Source organism: Cladophialophora psammophila, assembly GCF_000585535.1.
Source record: "Cladophialophora psammophila CBS 110553 chromosome Unknown aczJe-supercont1.3, whole genome shotgun sequence".
Classification (NCBI taxonomy): domain Eukaryota; kingdom Fungi; phylum Ascomycota; class Eurotiomycetes; order Chaetothyriales; family Herpotrichiellaceae; genus Cladophialophora; species Cladophialophora psammophila.
Genome location: NW_006912924.1, coordinates 442,539 through 459,995, shown reverse-complemented (window position 1 = coordinate 459,995; position 17,457 = coordinate 442,539). Strand labels below are relative to the sequence as shown.

Genomic DNA, 17,457 nt, shown 5'->3' with positions numbered 1-17,457 from the left:
TACTCTCTTGTCTCTCAACCTCGACGCCTGTTTGACCAATCCCGCCTTTTGAAGCGCGTCTCGAGCCTGCCGGAGGTCAGCCAAACCAGTTAGTTCGGGTGACGGTCAACCTTCGGATGCTCACCTCCTGGATAGCATCGCACCGCTCCAGTCAGATGTCGAATACATTAGACAAGAGGTGTGCCTCCGGGTCTCCAATCTTGGGCAAAATACACGCCGCATCCGTGACAGCCAAAGGGGGCTCGACTAAGGCGAAGTGGTCACCATGTCGAATACAGTTAATGGCGCCAATGAAGATTAGAGCACCTTCGTCCCCCAAGGTAATGAAATGCTCATTACCAACGAAGGCCGCCTCCATTCTAATAGCGAAGGACCCTGAGTGCGCCACTTATTTTTCAATTCGGCTTGGTGGCTAAGGAGTTCGAAGAGGTGTTTGGTTTGTTAACATCCATGGCGCGAGGCTAAAAGGTGGGACAGCCTAACATCCTTGACGACCCCGGGTGCCTGAGATACTTAGGTGCCTAGCTCGCTAGTACCTGCCGCTCCTTCTGCGCCAGCAGTTGTATTGCCATGGTCTGCTTCTCCCACTGAAGAGATCATTGCCGGAGGGAGCTCCTACGACGCTCTCATTCGGCTCAGCCCAATGACCACTTCGCTTGGCTAGAGCTGCGCACACCCGACACCCGATGTCTGTCGTGCTTTTGATTCGTTCTGGCCAACCTCAGCTCACACCAGGCGGCTCAGGCTGTTGAATTTCAGATTTCGCGATGCTGATTGCTACTATCGGCAATTCACAGGGCTTGTAAAGGAATATGGACCATTTGGAGCTTCCTCACGAACCGAAGCATCCTCACATTGCCGTCCCGTATCTGAGAGCTGATCAATACGATGGTGGTCACTTCGAGACCTACCCCAACCGGAAAGGCTGGTCCGAGGCTGATATCCGGGGATTGAGCTCGGCCTCAAGATCAATAGACGAAAGAGCTGCCTTTGTACAGTCTTGGCTATTCTTTGGGCTGTTGAGTACAGTTTTTGGTCCTAGATATGTCGAGGCCGATTGGGTCGACGCAAGTGATCCCCAGCAGCCTACCGTGACGCTTCGAGACTTGGAGGATCGGCTCAGCACTCTGTCTCCGAGGAAGCATCACATCCTCCAAATAACCAACCATTCAGTCTCCGCAAAGAGCACTGAAACGGGTCCTCTTGGTCCAACAGCATCAGCCGAAGATTCGTTGGTGCCTCGAGAGGATTCCAATCCGCTCGACAAATCTGGGCTGTGCGATGTCCTTAATTGCGCGCATGATTGGAATCTTCGCGTTATGGAGCTCGGGGTCCAGGGGCATGTTCTTGACGTAGTTTGCTTGTCTATAGCGGCGTTGGGAGAGTTTTTGTGTGCGTACTTCAGCATCCTCGGAGAAGATAAGTGGCTCGGCAGCACAAAGACAAACTTCTTGTTCCGAAGAATGCTCGACGATGGCTGGTGCCCTATCGAGATCATTCGCCTGAATACAATAGCGAGCCTCCCGGAGATATACTTCGCCAGCAGTTCGGAGAGGCCCGGGCCGACCAGGGACCACTGGAGTTGTCGGGAAAGAATTCCCCTCGAGCAAATGCAGGACGCTGCGGCCTTTGTCTCTCAACTGGGTGAGGACTGGAAGTGTACTGCGTACCATGTGGACTGGAGGACATATCGAACTGAGCATGTTTCGGGGTGCAGCGGGTGTGATGACTTGTTCGCCGACCAGTTTCAGGTACAACAAATCCTCGAAAGAGGCTACTATCCGTTAATTTGCCCTGCTGGTCAGAGACACCAAGCTCCTGATTTTGAAGTCCATTCGGGTGGCACTCAAACGGAGAGGACAAACGAGTTGCTGCTCATCTCTACCGAAACAGAGAAGAGATATGTTTGTATTTCCCATGTTTGGTCCGATGGACTTGGAAACCCCCATGAAAATTCCATCCCAAGATGTCAGTACGAGAGATTGAGTGCCATGATTGACGCACTATACCCGAGTGGGAATGTTCCTTTTTGGATCGATACAATCTGCGTGCCTCGAAGGCCATGGGAACTTCGACGACAAACTATCATGTTGATGAGAAAGACGTATTCAGAAGCGGAAATTGTCTTGATACTGGACAAATATCTCCTGGATCTTGTCCTCAATGAGACGTCAGAGCGAGAGGCGTGGGTTCGAATACTCAATTGCGGCTGGATGCGACGTCTATGGACGCTCCAGGAGTGCGCGCTCGCCCGGAAAGCCTTGTTTCAGCTACGCAACGGAACTCTCGACTTAGACAACGCGCTCTGGTACGATATCAACACCAACGACACCTGGACTCTGCAATGGATGAAGTTCCGAGGATCTTGGGGCAGAGGAGGTGTAGATTTAGAGAATCAGGCAGAGAATATGCTCGGAGAGCTTAGCGATGTACTCGCCTGGCGTTCCACCAGCATTGCCGAAGACGAAGCCGTCTGCCTCAGCATCATTACTGGTTTTCAGGCTTCCGAGATTGAGCAAGTGGTCGCTTGTGAGTCTCATGAAGATCGCATGACTCAGTTTTGGCGCCTGACCAAGGCTTTAACCTCTGAGGTCTTGTTCTGGAATGGGCCACGGCTGTCGCAGCAAGGCATGCGATGGGCACCGAGCAGTTTTCTGGACAAAGGGCCAACGCCGTTTCTCAATCAGCGGTCCAAAAGATTTCAATCCGCCCAACTTACCCAACGTGGGCTCAGGTTCAAGTTGCCTGGGTTGCATCTTGGGACCTTGAGGCGAAAATTACGAGAGATCTCCTTTCTGAGATCGAGCTCTACGATTTGGTACCGGCTTGTCATTTCCTACCTAAAGGAGGCGCCTTGCCCGCCAGAAGGAGACGTGATGCATCTTGGAATCGTTCTTCAGGAGCCTGAGCTGTCGTTTGTCGACGACCTCCCTGCCTACGAAGCAATGGCCGTCCTGCTTGTTTCGATGCAACCGTCTCATGGTGAAAGCAACAACGGACTCATTGTTGCCGAACCGCTGTGTGTGGGGACTATCGAACGAGCCGAGCGGTATGGAGGCTGGATCAACCCGCTGGAAAAGCTTAGGGGCAGGTTTTATTCAAAGTTCTCCCCAATGATGGACAAGATGGAAAGGCTCGAGCTTGATGGCACTGTTCTTGGACATTCAAATTCGGATTCGGCAGACAAGAGCGATATCAAAGCGGTCTGGACAGATGGACAGCTCTCCTTTGACTTAAAGGACGAACAGATGATGTTTGAGATTAGACAACTCCCGGAGCATCAAGAGTGGTGCGTTGGATGATCTATGCGCTCCTTTTTGGCAATCAATAGAAGTTGTTCCGAAGCCATCGATGGCAGGCCTGCGAGTTCACCGAGCCAGCTGTATGTCCGTGCGGCAAGTTTGGTGTTGGTGCCCCGCTTGAGATCTCTCGAAACCGACCGCGAACGATTCTTCTCCCCGAGAACTTTCAACTCTTCAAGACTGAAATATTTCTGTATGTCTGACTGATGAGGGTTGCAAAAGGCATTCATTAACATATTCATCCTTGCATAACATATAAAACTATCCAAAATCATAAATGGTGGTGGGAACAAAGAAAAATATCCTCGAAACTCTTCGTGAACCATGCATGCATGTCGGGCTTCACATCTGAGGAGGAAGTCCACGGGGCCCGATCTCGACCCTTTTCTTAATCTTTCTCACATCTTCACCCGACTGCAGTCGACGGATGAGTTCGTCGGGATCGAAATCCGTCCCGATCGGGTTCTCGGCGAACTCCTTGGACCTCATGAAGGCGTTTGCCTCGGCGTTGGAGTCAAAGTTGTCCACCTGGGTCTCGAGCTTGTTCCCGTCCGGGTCCTTGTAGTACATGCTCGTGGTCGGGCCGTGGTTGACGCACCAGAAGGGCGTGATGCCATGCTCCTTCCTCTGTGTGTAGGCGCGCGTGAGGTCCTCCAGCGTGTCAAACGTAAACGCAATGTGGTCCAGGCCGCTCGATGCTTCGTCCTTGGGACTGTCTGTAGGGATCTCGGCTATGGCGATGCGGTGGTGCTCGTCGTCATACGTCAGAAACGAGAGGAACTCGTTCCCATAGACGATTTCGGCGCCTAGGAACTTTTGGTAGAAGTCGTTCATCCGCTTCAGGTCCTTGGTGCGGAGGACCACATGCGCAAGCTTCTTGGGGCTCAGCGTCTTTTCTTGACTGACAGACATCTTTTGTTTCAGTTTTGTTGAATCTAGGTTAAGACGACACAGAAGGGAATCTGGTGGATGGTACTCGGTAGAGTGGACTTCACTCTGCTGACATGGGAGGGAATTTGAGGGCATCAAATATTCTTCGATCATGTGCTCCCTCGGAATCTGGGGTGATTTGGGTGATACAGGGCCCCCGCAGACGCTTAAGCTCTCCGCACTGGGGAACCATGGTCTTGGTTTATTGGTTTGAACCTCATATATCTCCTTGCAGGGGGATATCTGGACCATTGGCTGGGGTGGGAAGCCTTGTCTGGCGTGGCTAGACATGAACATTGGCAATTGTTAGGCCCCCCTTTAACTAGTCCTAACTAAGTTTTGGTTAAGTATGCCTGGCATGCTAAGAAATGGGAAACAAGTATCTTTTCGGGGTCGTCCAGCTCTTTGGCGCAGCACTCCATCCTTCTTTCTCACCCAACAGATTAGATCGACGATGCAGAATCAGTGTCTCTTTTATGGCGTCAATTCTCTGCTAAGGAAATCCTGGGACAAAGCCTCTCCGATCTAGAGCATCTCAGCCAATCAGGATGAAGGCGTCCTCGCAAATTATGAACCTCTGTTCGTCGGCTGCGGAGTTCAACATTAGCACAAGGAAACCTACCTTTCCAAGGCGGAGGGTGTTCCGCACCACCAAGTGCCTTAACCATGTCCAGCCGGCTTACAAGCTGTTCTGGAAAGTAGATGCGAAGCCAGCAATGGCGGAGAAACGCGGAACAGAGGCTCTGCAAAAGGAACTGAAATACGCCAGACTCCGAGGAGCTGAAAACTCTGGGTGCCTTTTGACGGGATTGCTCGATGTGGCTTGCATTCGCGCAAAATGAATGGACAATGAGGTGCGCATCCCTCGTCGTTTTGGCTGGTGCGGCTCTCGGGCTGTAGCTGTCTGGGGCGGCAGGAGAGATGGAGCAGGTAACCATAAGCTAAGCTATAGCATTATACGGAAGCTCAACGAGTTGCCGATAGCTGCAGCCACCCAGAAAGAAATCTCGTTCATGGACCAATGCGACTCAAAGGTAAGTCGATATCACTGAACACCGCGAATTAATCAGTCGACCACAAGAACCGCGCGTCCTGGTTTGCGGGCCCACGAAAGTAGGCAAGGGGACACTAGTCAACTAAGTCCTGGGAAGGGAAGCGGTGAGCAAGTTCTGTCTCTCTGGGACGCGACACCTTAGAACTGACCAGTCCAGGCAAATGTGGTTCATGAGAATACACCCAGGCCCACCGACATCGAGGCAGCATTGACAGCAGAAAGGGCTCCGTACAAATTTCATGATTTACAAGGTTTCGAGATGGAAGTGAGCGTCGCGAGGAGGTTCGAGGCCGTCGATCAATTTGTGGAGAAACGTGGCCTACGTGCCGAATTTAACGAGCAGTTGCAGTGCATTTGGCGTGCATCCAGAAATGTGTCCCTTTGGAAGAATTGGGCGCTTTACTGACCAGACTCTGCAGGTATTGCTGGCAAGCCAGGACTGATAATGCAATTCAGCCCGCCGACCTAGCATTTATGAATCACGGAGGCCTTGGAGGAGTGCCGATCATTTTGGTTTTCACAAAATTTTGGATTCATTAACATCGACCGTCGAAGGGGCGGCCCATCAAGCATGGAGGTGAGCTCAGCAGGACCCAGTATTCCGCCAAGAGCAACGGATAGAGAGGCTACCAACGGATGATCAAGATGAAATAAGAAGTCAGGCAAGAGACGTGGCCGAGGCACAAGAACGCCTCATACAAGCCTGGAGAAGTCATCCAGGGATGAGAGATCGACAGTTCCAGCACATATTCGTGAACGACAAACTAGGTGAGCAAAAGGTCATGTACATATATGTACTAAGGTAGCTTGGGCTAGAAGAATCTCTAATGCTGAGCCTTCAAATCACGCAGACTCCATCGAGAGGTTGAAAGTCCTATCCGAAGATGCAATGCGAGGAGACGCAATAGCGCGAATACACGCTAAAGCACAGATGCTAGACGCGGACGCGAAAATTGAGCCTTCGGTGGCGAACATTGCCAGAATGTTCATGAGTCTTCGGCCTTCGGTAGACCCCAGGAAGGATGAAGTTGTCCGTCAGATGGAGACCCACGTCGTTAGAAACATCTGCGAGACATTCCAATATCAAGACCTCCCTGCGCAGACGGTTGCAACCAAGTTAAAGGAGAAGGAGACTTAGTTGTTGTGGAAGAAGTTTGCTTAAGCGCTGGGCGTTGGTACGATTCCGCTCAGCCTTCTTGGTTACACAATGGAGGGGATAGAGGCTGGGGCTGGGCTTGCTTCGGCCTATTTTGCAGGCTTATGACTATGGGACTCTCAGCGGCTGCCCTCACGGTTTTTTCCAAGGCCCATCAAGTGGCCATGCCCATGATGATCGCTTGCGTCGACATCATCCTGGTGCTTGAGAGGATATACTGGTTCGAGCATCGAGAGATTACGTCCGAATCCCTGAGTCACGCATGCCTTTACTACCTCAAGCAGCAACCTCAGGTGCATCGGTGGACCGTCAAAGACTTTGGCAGGGTTCTCTATGATCATGATTACTCTGAAAAAAAAGGTCAAGGATGCATTGAAGCGCTGTGTGCAGGAATCTCGATACAAGAGGAAAGCACCAGGGATTGCCCCGACTAGTTTCAGCGACAGGTCCTTGGGCTTTTCGGGTATTGAAGTTGTTAGATGAGGCGATGGGTCTATGGAGGAAGCTGGTTGTCGCAGGGGAAGCCACTTGTTGTGGTGCAGGCGTGGATGATGGCAAAAGGGATGTTGAAGGAGCTACGCTAGGGTCGAGATTCAAACAAAAGTGTGCTGGTGGTCGCGTGTCCTATGGCTGTCAGATGTATCTCCATATTGATGCCACCGCCGCATTTTTATTACCAGTAGTATAGGGCAAAATAGGGGTCGAGTCGCTGTCCAGCGACACTATTCCGGAAGAGAAGTCTTGGCAGCGCTGCTTTTGAATGCGACGAGGCTCCATATCGCATCTCTCGTGTAAGGCTGAAGGCCGAAAATCGCCAGAAACAGCGTCCGTGAGGCGACGGCGAGACATAATTTTCCCCTTCTCAATTGAGATTTCTTCTTGGCAAGTTATCGTGTGCCTTAAAATCCAACTACCTCAGATCAGAATCCTACGCTCCGAGCCTATGCTGATGTACTGGGTACTTGCGGTCAAAATTGCTCAGGGCGGCGGGCACCTCGATCCCAATTGGGAGATCTAATGTTTTTCTAATATTGCTATCGCTTCCGAACTTCAGCCGTAGGGTACGCATCTTGACATCAAAGGAGGCTATCTACAGAAAGCAATCTGTTGCCCAACGCACGCTCTCTCTTCTGGTTACACTCTTTGACCTATTCAAACGGCTTTCGTTCAACCACTACAAGTGACTAGATGAAAATTGCCGCTCATGTATCCATCTTCACTTAGACTCCCGAGCCTCCGGGCAGAACCTTCACCTTCCTTCATAACCCTCTGAACAAGTCACCACCATGTCCGCGGCAGCTGGCACTGTTCGAGCAGCACCGACCTTTCTCACTCGTTCTTTGATATTCACTCCTTCACATATAAACCAACGTGCGGGCAAATCCTCTCGTCACAATCCAGCCCTTGCTTACCGTGTCTTTCTAGACCTCCACCGAAATATCCGACGAAGCCTCGATCCTTACAGATTCAACGCCAGGAGTCTGTACTCATCGCCGCGCCGTGCAGCCGCCGTCTCTGCCCCGACTAATGGCATGTCCAACTCCGCAATCCCTCACATTTCACTACACATCGCGGCGTCTTCGAGCGGGAAAGGCCGCAAATACCGCCCGGAACTGAGCACCTACGAGTACGTCCCGAGTGACGACGACGCACTAGGCCTTCAACGTGGCTCAACGCTCGAAGAGAAGAGAATCCGGCGCCCAGACAGCGGACAAGACGCATACTTTGTTGCCTGTGTTGGAAAGGACCCGAACACGATCGCTTTCGCAATAGCGGATGGCGTGGGTGGATGGTCCGAGCATGGAATCGACCCCGCTGACTTCTCCCATGGCTTATGCAGCTACATGGCAGAGACCACGCTCTCTTGGTCATCCGAAGAGCGGCTTGGTCCCAAACAACTCCTCGAGATAGGGTATGACAAAACCATTAGCGATCCTACAATCCACGCAGGAGGAACAACCGCCTGTGTTGCAGTGACAGAAGGAGACGGTCGCATGCGGATCGCAAATCTAGGCGACTCAGGTTTCCTACAGCTGCGATTGGGAGCCGTGCAGCATTATTCCAACCCGCAGACACATGCTTTCAATACGCCCTACCAGATGAGCCTCACTCCGCCCGATATTCTTGCCCAGGCCATGATCTTCGGTGGCTTGCCTCTAAACGACAAACCTGACCGTGCCGATCTAGCAGACCATATGCTTCGGCACGGTGACGTCCTTGTCCTGGCGACCGACGGTGTCTGGGACAACCTCAACTCCCAAGACATATTGTCCGTCGTGTCTCTGCACATGCGCACTACTGGCGCGTGGTGGAGGTCCGAGGACCAAGGGTATATCGTTTCGCCCGTCCTCTCGGAGCTCGTGGACAAGAACTTGGGACCTCACAAACATGGGCTTCGGATCTCGGATACGGTCGACAGTCCTGCCCAACAACTGCCTCTCGCGACAGGCACCTTACAGAGCGTGTTAGCGGCGGCAATTGTCGGCGAAGCGAAGAGCGCCAGCCTCAGCACAAAGCGAGATGGCCCATTTGCCAAGGAGATGCAGAAGCAGTTCCCCTACGACCCTTGGCATGGCGGCAAGGTGGACGACATCGCCGTCCTGGTGGTCGTAGCCGTGGATGAGAACAAGGCCAAAGAGGACACACAAAAGCTGAAGGCGAAGCTATGAACAGTCTTCTTCCTACAGGCAGAGCGCAACTCTCCATGGCCCCTAGGCCCGAGCGACCAGTTTTGGACAAACTCGCACTCCCGATTCCGTCAAGCCGCTGCCCACCCAACACCTACAAAAATCGACCTCGGCCTCAACCCCAGCCACAACCACAATCTCCATGTTTCTACACACGAAGAACCTGGGAATCACAACGAGGCCCCCAAATGATGACGAGCACGACAATGTTCAACTAAAAATTGTTCTAGGAAGTTTGTGTCCAGGACGAGAAAGAAATACAGAACCTCCCCCCAACCCTGCTTTTGATCACTCACAACTGTACCGTGCCGCATCCTTCCAACGGGTTTTTAGCTGATGCAGTTCATTAGCTTTGTTTGGCGCCGCCTTTTTTTTTTTTTTTTTTGGGACGGCACCAAGAGAAACAGGGGACGGGAGAGAGAGAAGCGAGAGGAAGAGAGGAAGAGAAGAAGAAAGAACAGAGTCTCAGCATTTAACATTTGATTCGATATCAATATGTCTTATATGTCTTTGTTACCTGGATAGAGATAGACCAATGATACCCGCATCGCATCGCATATATTAATGAATAAATTACAAAAACAGTAAATTACTTTCGGTGTTGGTATGATTTGCTTTTTCAGTGTTCAGTTTCAGTCTCAGTTTCTTACTCCTAATTGCGGGTTTTGCTTTTTAGATTCGTCAGTTATTCAACAGGACCTGTAGTTTGCTCGGCACGACAAGGAAGTGGTCTGCGCCTGCATACCTACAAATGTACCTCCCTAAGGACCTAGCCAAACGGTGTTGGGGTCGACAAGACAATCTGATCTGAAGCCCTCACTCATAACCAATGCGATCGATTGAATCCAGATTTCGCACGCTCCTCGACGGCCACCAAATAGTATGCAGAAAAAGAAATCCTCCACCACTCATCTCTCAATTCAATTTGTATTGTCCTGGTTCCGTTCATGCATCATGCATCGTCATCGTCATCGTCACCGTTGTCGTCGTCACGAGAAGCCTCTGGACCTTGCCTCTCCCCTTCCACTGACGTCGACTTGCTCAAACATCTCCAAGGAAAAGAAAACAGGGCCATGCAGATCCCAGACCCCAATATAATGCAGATGAGTCAACATTTTAATCCGCTTACCATCTTTTCCAATTCGTCATGGCATCCATCCCGTTCGACGGACACCCTTCTCTCTCATCCGTTATGAAACAAACCCATTCGACATCACTCCTTCAAGCGTTGGATCTCACTCGAATTCCAACGTTAAATCCCAAAGGCTTCCTGAGAAAGCCTTCCCTCGTCTGCAACAGGCCCTGGTGCTCATCTCGGAACTCAAAATTCCTGAACACCGTCGCGACCATGCATTTCAACTCCATTTCAGCGACATTCCTGCCGACGCACGCCCTGGGCCCTACCGAGAAGGGGATGAAGGCGTCCTTTTGTCGCGGCGTGAGTCGTTCGTCAGACCAGCGCTCGGGGACGAATTCATCAGCATCAGCACCCCAGATTTCCTTGGAGTGGTGGATTGTGTATGAGGGAACGGACAGGGCAGTGCCGGGCGGGAAAGTGTAGCCTAGAATTTCGACGGGCTTGGGATTTGGGTTGTCTGGTGTTGGCATGGGGGTGAGGCGGGGGAGGCCGAGCGAGGACGTGGAGTGGATGCGCATGGTTTCGCTGATGACCCATTGCACATACTGCAGGTCTCTAACCTGTTCGTATTGTGGAACGCCAGGGCCAATGTTTGCATCAAGTTCTTTTTGTAATTTCTCGAGGACACCCGGGGTGCGTACGACGTAGTACAGGATTGCGCAAGCGGTGTTGGACGTGGTGTCGGATCCGGCAATCAGTTGCGTGAGGGCCTCGGCGGTGAGTTCTTCGCGGCCGAGTTTGTCGCCATTAGCGTCTTTGCCTTCCATCAGACGGGCGAGGAGGTCGACTCGGTCGGTGTTGGGATTCTCCAGTCGTTGCTTGACGCGAGCGATGGCGATGCCTGCGAGGTTCTCCACGGCTTCAACGCCTTGGCTGAAGAAGGGGTCAGGGAGGTATTTGGCGTAGGGTTTCAATTGTGGCAGACAGCCCAATGTGCCCGATACCTCACCTCGACGGTTCAAGACTTCAATTGCGGGTGCAGAGGTGGGCGGAGCGTCCGGGGACTTGCGGATCTCTGCAATATCCTTCTCCTTTTCCAGCATGCCAAATGGCTGTCCAAATGCAAGGTCGCCAATGATATCGAAGGCGAGGTAGTTGAACCAGTGCAAGGAATCAATCGATGCATAGCCGGTTTGCGGGTTCTTCCTGTTGTTGGAAAGGTTTTTCCACTTTTGCACAAACAGTTCCAAGTTGGCATGGATGTACTGTTCGAACTGGCCAATTGACTTGGCGGAGAAGGTGTGAGAGACAACTTTGCGCTTGCGGGTGTGTTCTGCTCTGTCGCGGGTGTTGAACAAGCCGCGGCGGATGGAGACGAAGGCGTCATAGTATTCACTTCAAATTGGACTGTTAGGCTTGAATTGAACCACAGCAGAGGGGGCGAATTAATTGAGGCTGTTAGTTATTGTCGACTTACCTCTTGAGGAATCCATTGCCATGGCCATAGATGGTGTTGATGGCGGCGTCGTCGGCGATTGAGACATGGTTCGGCTGAATGCGCACGACTTTGCCGTATTTCTTGTGCAGGTCGTCGACTACTTTATATCTCCGTCCCCGCCGTGCCTGATACAGCAACCACAGATTTGAAAGGGCGGCCGGGAGGGGGCCAGGGACCTTCAAGAGAGACCAGTTCCGCAGATATGGCAGGAGGTAGTAGAGGACTGGGACGAGAAGGAGCGCCCATGGCGAGATGAGCGAGGTTACAAACATGCTGAGGTCGAGTGTCCGAATGTCTAACTGCGTTGGATGTGATCTGGATGCTGAGAGATGGATTCCAGTTCAAACGAGACGGTGAGTGACTGATGTTGGTCGTCTTGAACTAGCAGCGGAGAGAGCACAAGGTTTATATATATACATATATATAACTCAGGATTGTGACGTTGAGAGTACGATGGGAGGGGGATCTAGAGTCAATGACCGAGACCGAAGAGCATACTGCGAACAGTCTGAGAAGGGCAAGGAAGGGTATTGGTGCCCACACAGTGTAGCGAGTCGGCGGCGACTCTAGATGGCGGCGATGGTTGACGGCTGAAAGATGCAGAGGACGGAAGTTGAAGTCGGGAAGTGAAAGCTGAGAGCTGCCTGCAACTGATTGGATAGAGTGTCTTAAGTAATGTATCGTAGTGCTTAGCCGCTTAGCATCAATACCCCCCCCCCTACAAGTAGAATCACCCCGCCATCCTTTCGCCTCACTGGGGCCTAGCGGCTTGCTTGGGCCTTTACCCCCCACCCCTACCGCCCCTATCGCCCTTATTGCCCTCCCCAACTCTTAGGCGTCAAGGCTCGTTTAGCAGAACTACTTGCGACACTTCCCTTGTAAAAAGTTCGCATCCGATGGCCTACCCCGTCCCATCCCCTCAGCGAATGGCCGGTCTTATCCAACCTCATCTTTGCCCCGATATTTCGGATGCAAGTCCCACGGCTCGTTCGGACATGGGGCGAAGGCGTGGCGTAACTTCTTTCAAAAGGCCTCTCCCGCTCTTGCCTTGCCCGCCATAATGTGCATACCGTGTTTCCTATCCTTCCATCTGCTCTGACCGATGTGGTCAAGCGTACCGCTTCCTCGGCATCAAGTAACCGTCGATGCACATGAACCCATCAAAATGACATTGGCCGAGCGACCGACATTGTACGGACTCTCATCGTGCTGTAGAGTCTTGCGAGATATTGCCGTGCCATGTGCGTTCAAACGGTCGTGTGCCTGACTTGGAAGAGCGGGAGTAAGATGTCAGATCTAGACTATCAGTGCACCATGCCTTTTGCCGCAAGCTCCTACACCATATCAGTCAGCATACTGTTCCGGCCAAGTGAATGCCCATATCGTTTCACGTCTTACCGGGAAACTCTCACCAATTCCTGCGGCGCATCGCTCCACGTCTTCCACCAGACCTTGCACCCCTTGGTCCCATTCTCGAAGATCACGCAACGGCCCTCTCAGCTCAACACCAGGAACGGTTTCGAAATTGATGATGCCAGCTATTTGATCAATTTCGCCCCTCAGCCTACCCTGCTCCATCATTTTGGCGGCGTAATCTTCGGCTTTTTCAGCGGCAGTCTCTTCCTTACCATTCTTGAGGCCGAGTAGCTGTGCGAGCGCCGCCGTGGTGATATTGTTGTAGAGCCGGCTGGTAGCAAGCAGGTTATGCTCAATGACAGCCTTGCTCAAGACTGTGCTGCCATCGGCCGTTTTGGCGAGCTGATGAGGGGCCAATGTTGACGCAAAGGCTTCCACCTCAGTCGCTGACAACAACCGATCCAAGAACATGTTCTCGAGAATGCCGTACTCCTCTGTCTCGGGCGATCTCTCATCCTTGTACAGCTTGGCAAGAGTCCGGCTCCTCTGGGGCCCGGCAGGGGCCAGGATAGCTGTTTTGATTGCTGCAGACAAAGCCCGTCGTTTTTCCTCGTCATCAATCATGGTGTTGAAAGACACATTGAGGTACTCGGTTGATGCGTTAAGGAAATCTCTGCGAGAGTCCAAAATACGAGCTTGGGACAACTGGTAGTGCAACCTCAAGTCAGGGGCATCCTTCAAAACTTGAGCTGCAGCAGCTGAGTTCTTGATCTTGTTCAACGCCGTCTCTGCTGCCACAGTATCATCATCTTCCAAATAATATCGTACAATACGAATCCACATTTCCACCTTGGCTCGATCAGAAACCTGACGTTGAGTGGTGTCGAGGTGAACACCTTGTAAAGCTTTTGCAGCCGCAGTGTATTCTTCCTCTGCTTCATATCCTTTTGCTAATATCTCTCTGACTCTTGCATCCTGCTCTTCATAAGATGCTAATTGGGGCTGTAAGGCTTCAGTGACATGTGACCCAACCTTGATCTGGACCTCCGACGGAGCTGATGCGAGACGGTCGATGAGCGTTGTCACAAGAGGCCGAATAGAAATGATCCCGAGAGCAGAGGAGAGCAATGAGTCGAAGTAGGCATTCAAGTCTGCGCTGTATGCTTCGGGCGATGTTGACGGCGCGCTCGTCAGTTGTGCGAGAACGTCACTGTATTTTTGATGTTTGGACGCAGCAGGACTTGTCACAATCGACTGCAGAGCTGCGGTGAGTTTCGGAGAAACCATCTTCGCAGGAAAATCTGCCGTCTGAAGCGGACGAGACTACTCCTCGACGATGTAACAGGAAGCTCAAAAGCATGCACCAACTGTTCAAGTCACAGAGGAAGTCGCAGTTGAAGTCGCGGTCTCTCAATTCAAGGATTATCACGTGATCTTTATCGATAAGGCGTGTTCCGCATCCTAGGGCTTGGCGGCGAGGCGGCCTTCCTTTCCACTTCTCCTCCGACTCTCCATACGAGGCTTCACATTCCTTTGAGCTTCCTTCCACGGCCACCGGTGTAACCATCTTTCCGCTCGCCGTTGTCTTGCGGCCGAGTATATGATTTTCTCTTTTGGACTGCTTATGGCTGTCCTAATGTAACCATTTTGTGGCCCATAGGCGCATCAATGCTGACTACACATAATTGCAAACGCCTCCCGACGGGCACAGCGCTGAGAAATTTTCCCATGTCACCGCTTAGCGTAATGACATTGCATCTGGCTGGAACCAGCGCACTTTTTTGATGTCAATTCCATGGTAAGTTGTGATGAAACACGATTGGCCACAAAAGAACCGCCCCTGTTAAATGCAGGATGAGGTTGAGAACATTGAGCCACATTTTGGGAAATCCAGCCCACCCCGGGCCACAATGCGCGTTCCAAAATCCGACACGTTTCCAGAATCATCAGTCAATGTGGCTAACAGGCTCTGCGAGTACAATCTTGAGCTTGGGCCATCAGCTCAGTTCTGTTCCCGTGAGAGTCGTTGTCTGGACCCCGGCGGCAAGCTCGGCTCTGGTGGAGCGCCTCCGCGATCAGGCTGCGCATGGCCAAGGACATAAAGCGCATAACCCCGAAAAAATGCCCTTTACATTTCCCCAATCTATTACAATTCACTAAAGCCGCGTTCCCCCCTAGAGAAAGAACAGCGCTGCCCAGGAAGCTCAGAGTGCTTGCTAGTAAATGTCTAGTGCTGACCGATGGAAAAGCCAGTCTAACCCACCTAGGGGCCTTTTCATGTGCATTCATGCACGTTTCGTGCTGCTCGTGTCAGTATAGGTAGGATCTCTGGGGCAAAAGGAGATATAAAGCAGAAACAATGTCTGCAAAAGGCTCAGAAGCGCCGACACAGTCTTCCCAGATCAACCTGACAGGGAGAAAGGCCTTAACAGCTCCTCCTTACCCAAAATGGTTCTCACTTCAGACGAGTACAATGGTAGACTCTATATCAACGGCGCCTTCACCTCGTCGCAAGGCTCCGAACGCCTCACGCTCACCAATCCTTGGGATGAATCTGTCGTCGCGGAAGATATCCATGTCGCCAACAATGTAGACATTGATGCCGCGGTCGCGGCCTCCGTCGCGGCTGTGAAGAAGGGTCCATGGAAGAAATTCTCGGGCGCCCAACGTGCGGCATGTATGCTCAAATTTGCGGACCTGGTGGAGCAAAACATCGACAAACTTGCTCGTCTGGAGTCTCTGCCGACGGGTCGCCCATTTTCTATGATCAAGCACTTTGACCTCCCCAACATGGTCTCTGTCTACCGCTATTATGCTGGTTGGGCAGACAAAATCCCCGGCAAGACGTTCGCCGAGGACAACGGCATGTATAAGATCGTTCGCTACGAACCGGTGGGCGTGTGCGCGGGGATTGCTTCCTGGAATGCGACCTTCCTCTACGTCGGCTGGAAGATAGCACCAGCCCTGGCTGCAGGCTGCTCGTTCATTTTCAAGTCGTCGGAAAAATCACCGTTGGGAGTTCTTGGTCTTGCCCCTCTCTACAAAGAAGCCGGCTTTCCAGACGGTGTCGTTCAATTCGTGACTGGGGAGCGAACCGCTGGTGCCCTGCTAGCCTCCCATATGGACATCTCAAAGATCAGCTTCACCGGCTCCGTCGGGGCCGGCAAGGCCGTGCAACAAGCCGCATTAAAATCGAACATGAAGCGAGTAACCCTGGAACTTGGTGGCAAATCACCAGCTATTATTTTCAGTGACGCACCGCTCGAGGCTGCGGTTGGAGGCGTGGGACAGGGTTTCCTCGTCAACTCTGGGCAGATCTGCGTAGCGGCATCCCGGGTGCTCGTCCAGGAGGACATTGCGCCCAAATTTGAAGAGGCTCTCAAGCAACAGTTCGAATCAGTTTCGGCTGGGATGGGCCCTAACCCACTAGAGCCAACAACCATGCATGGTCCTGTAGTCGACAAGGACCAGTATGACCGTGTGATGGGGTACATTGACATCGGCAAGGACGATGCTCAATTACTTACAGGAGGGTCGAGAAAGGGAGAGAATGGATGCATGATTGAGCCGACGATCTTTGTGAATCCCAAGGCGGGCAGTCGGATCTGGAACGAGGAGATCTTCGGTCCGGTCATGTGCATCAAAACGTTCAAGACGGAAGAGGAGGCCATTGAGTTGGCGAATGAGTCGACCTATGGACTGGCATGTAAGTCGCATCCCCCTATGTTCTCTTCGCCCCTTTTCGTGCTTCCTCCCATGGTCTTTGTGCCCTCGTGCCCTCCCTTGGTGTCTACCGACAGGTCCGTCTCCCCTTATCGGAAAACTGACACGTTCCCGACAGCGGCAATCTACACCACGTCCCTCACGCGTGGCCTACGTGTCGCATCCGCCCTCGAGACCGGTGGTGTCTCGATCAACAGCCCCTTCGTGCCTGAGATCCAATCCCCCTTTGGCGGCGTCAAGCAATCCGGCACTGGCCGGGAGCTGGGCGAAGAAGGGCTCAAGGCATACCTCGAGCCGAAGCAGATTAACATAAAGTAAGTTTCCCTCCCCGTCCCGTCACCCGATTCCTCTCTTTCTCTCTGCCCGTGGCAAGAAACAACAGTTAATTTTTTCGAACCGGTTTCGCGCTTTTGAACCCCTTGCTTGTCAGAAACAAATGTCTCGTTTTAGGTAAACTGGCTGACGTATAGGTGGTGCATTTTAGCATGAAAGTATAATTCAGCAGACCCGGACGTCAAAACTGAGCACAGGAAGACGAGCGAGCACCGTGTGGACCTGAGCTGAGCGTGACGGTTCGACCAGACTTCAGCGCGGCAGGTACATTAGGTACATGATAGCTAGGAAGGAATATCGTGATGGGCGACTAGTAGGTAGGTAGGCAGGTAGCTGAAGA

The 17,457-nt window shown here is 52.2% G+C and overlaps 6 protein-coding genes across 6 annotated transcripts; 3 read left to right on the top strand and 3 right to left on the bottom strand.

The window, feature by feature from the left end:
- Positions 1-812: 812 nt before the first annotated feature.
- A1O5_02344 (uncharacterized protein) lies at positions 813-3,302 on the top strand (the record flags this gene model as incomplete). The annotated part of the gene is made up of 1 exon (XM_007742960.1): positions 813-3,302. The coding sequence occupies one exon, from the start codon at positions 813-815 to the stop codon at positions 3,300-3,302; it is 2,490 nt and encodes an 829-aa protein (XP_007741150.1).
- A 342-nt stretch (positions 3,303-3,644) lies between these two features.
- A1O5_02343 (uncharacterized protein) lies at positions 3,645-4,214 on the bottom strand (the record flags this gene model as incomplete). The annotated part of the gene is made up of 1 exon (XM_007742959.1): positions 3,645-4,214. The coding sequence occupies one exon, from the start codon at positions 4,212-4,214 to the stop codon at positions 3,645-3,647; it is 570 nt and encodes a 189-aa protein (XP_007741149.1).
- Positions 4,215-7,728: 3,514 nt separating this feature from the next.
- A1O5_02342 (uncharacterized protein) lies at positions 7,729-9,111 on the top strand (the record flags this gene model as incomplete). The annotated part of the gene is made up of 1 exon (XM_007742958.1): positions 7,729-9,111. One exon carries the CDS (start codon positions 7,729-7,731, stop codon positions 9,109-9,111), a length of 1,383 nt encoding a protein of 460 aa, XP_007741148.1.
- A 1,239-nt stretch (positions 9,112-10,350) lies between these two features.
- Positions 10,351-11,977, bottom strand: A1O5_02341 (benzoate 4-monooxygenase; the record flags this gene model as incomplete). The annotated part of the gene is made up of 2 exons (XM_007742957.1): positions 10,351-11,602; positions 11,685-11,977. The coding sequence occupies 2 exons, from the start codon at positions 11,975-11,977 to the stop codon at positions 10,351-10,353; spliced, it is 1,545 nt and encodes a 514-aa protein (XP_007741147.1).
- A 1,072-nt stretch (positions 11,978-13,049) lies between these two features.
- On the bottom strand, positions 13,050-14,348 carry A1O5_02340 (uncharacterized protein; the record flags this gene model as incomplete). The annotated part of the gene is made up of 1 exon (XM_007742956.1): positions 13,050-14,348. The coding sequence occupies one exon, from the start codon at positions 14,346-14,348 to the stop codon at positions 13,050-13,052; it is 1,299 nt and encodes a 432-aa protein (XP_007741146.1).
- A 1,161-nt stretch (positions 14,349-15,509) lies between these two features.
- On the top strand, positions 15,510-17,102 carry A1O5_02339 (uncharacterized protein; the record flags this gene model as incomplete). Its single annotated transcript, XM_007742955.1, has 2 exons — positions 15,510-16,767; positions 16,903-17,102. The coding sequence occupies 2 exons, from the start codon at positions 15,510-15,512 to the stop codon at positions 17,100-17,102; spliced, it is 1,458 nt and encodes a 485-aa protein (XP_007741145.1).
- Between the last annotated feature and the right edge of the window lie 355 nt (positions 17,103-17,457).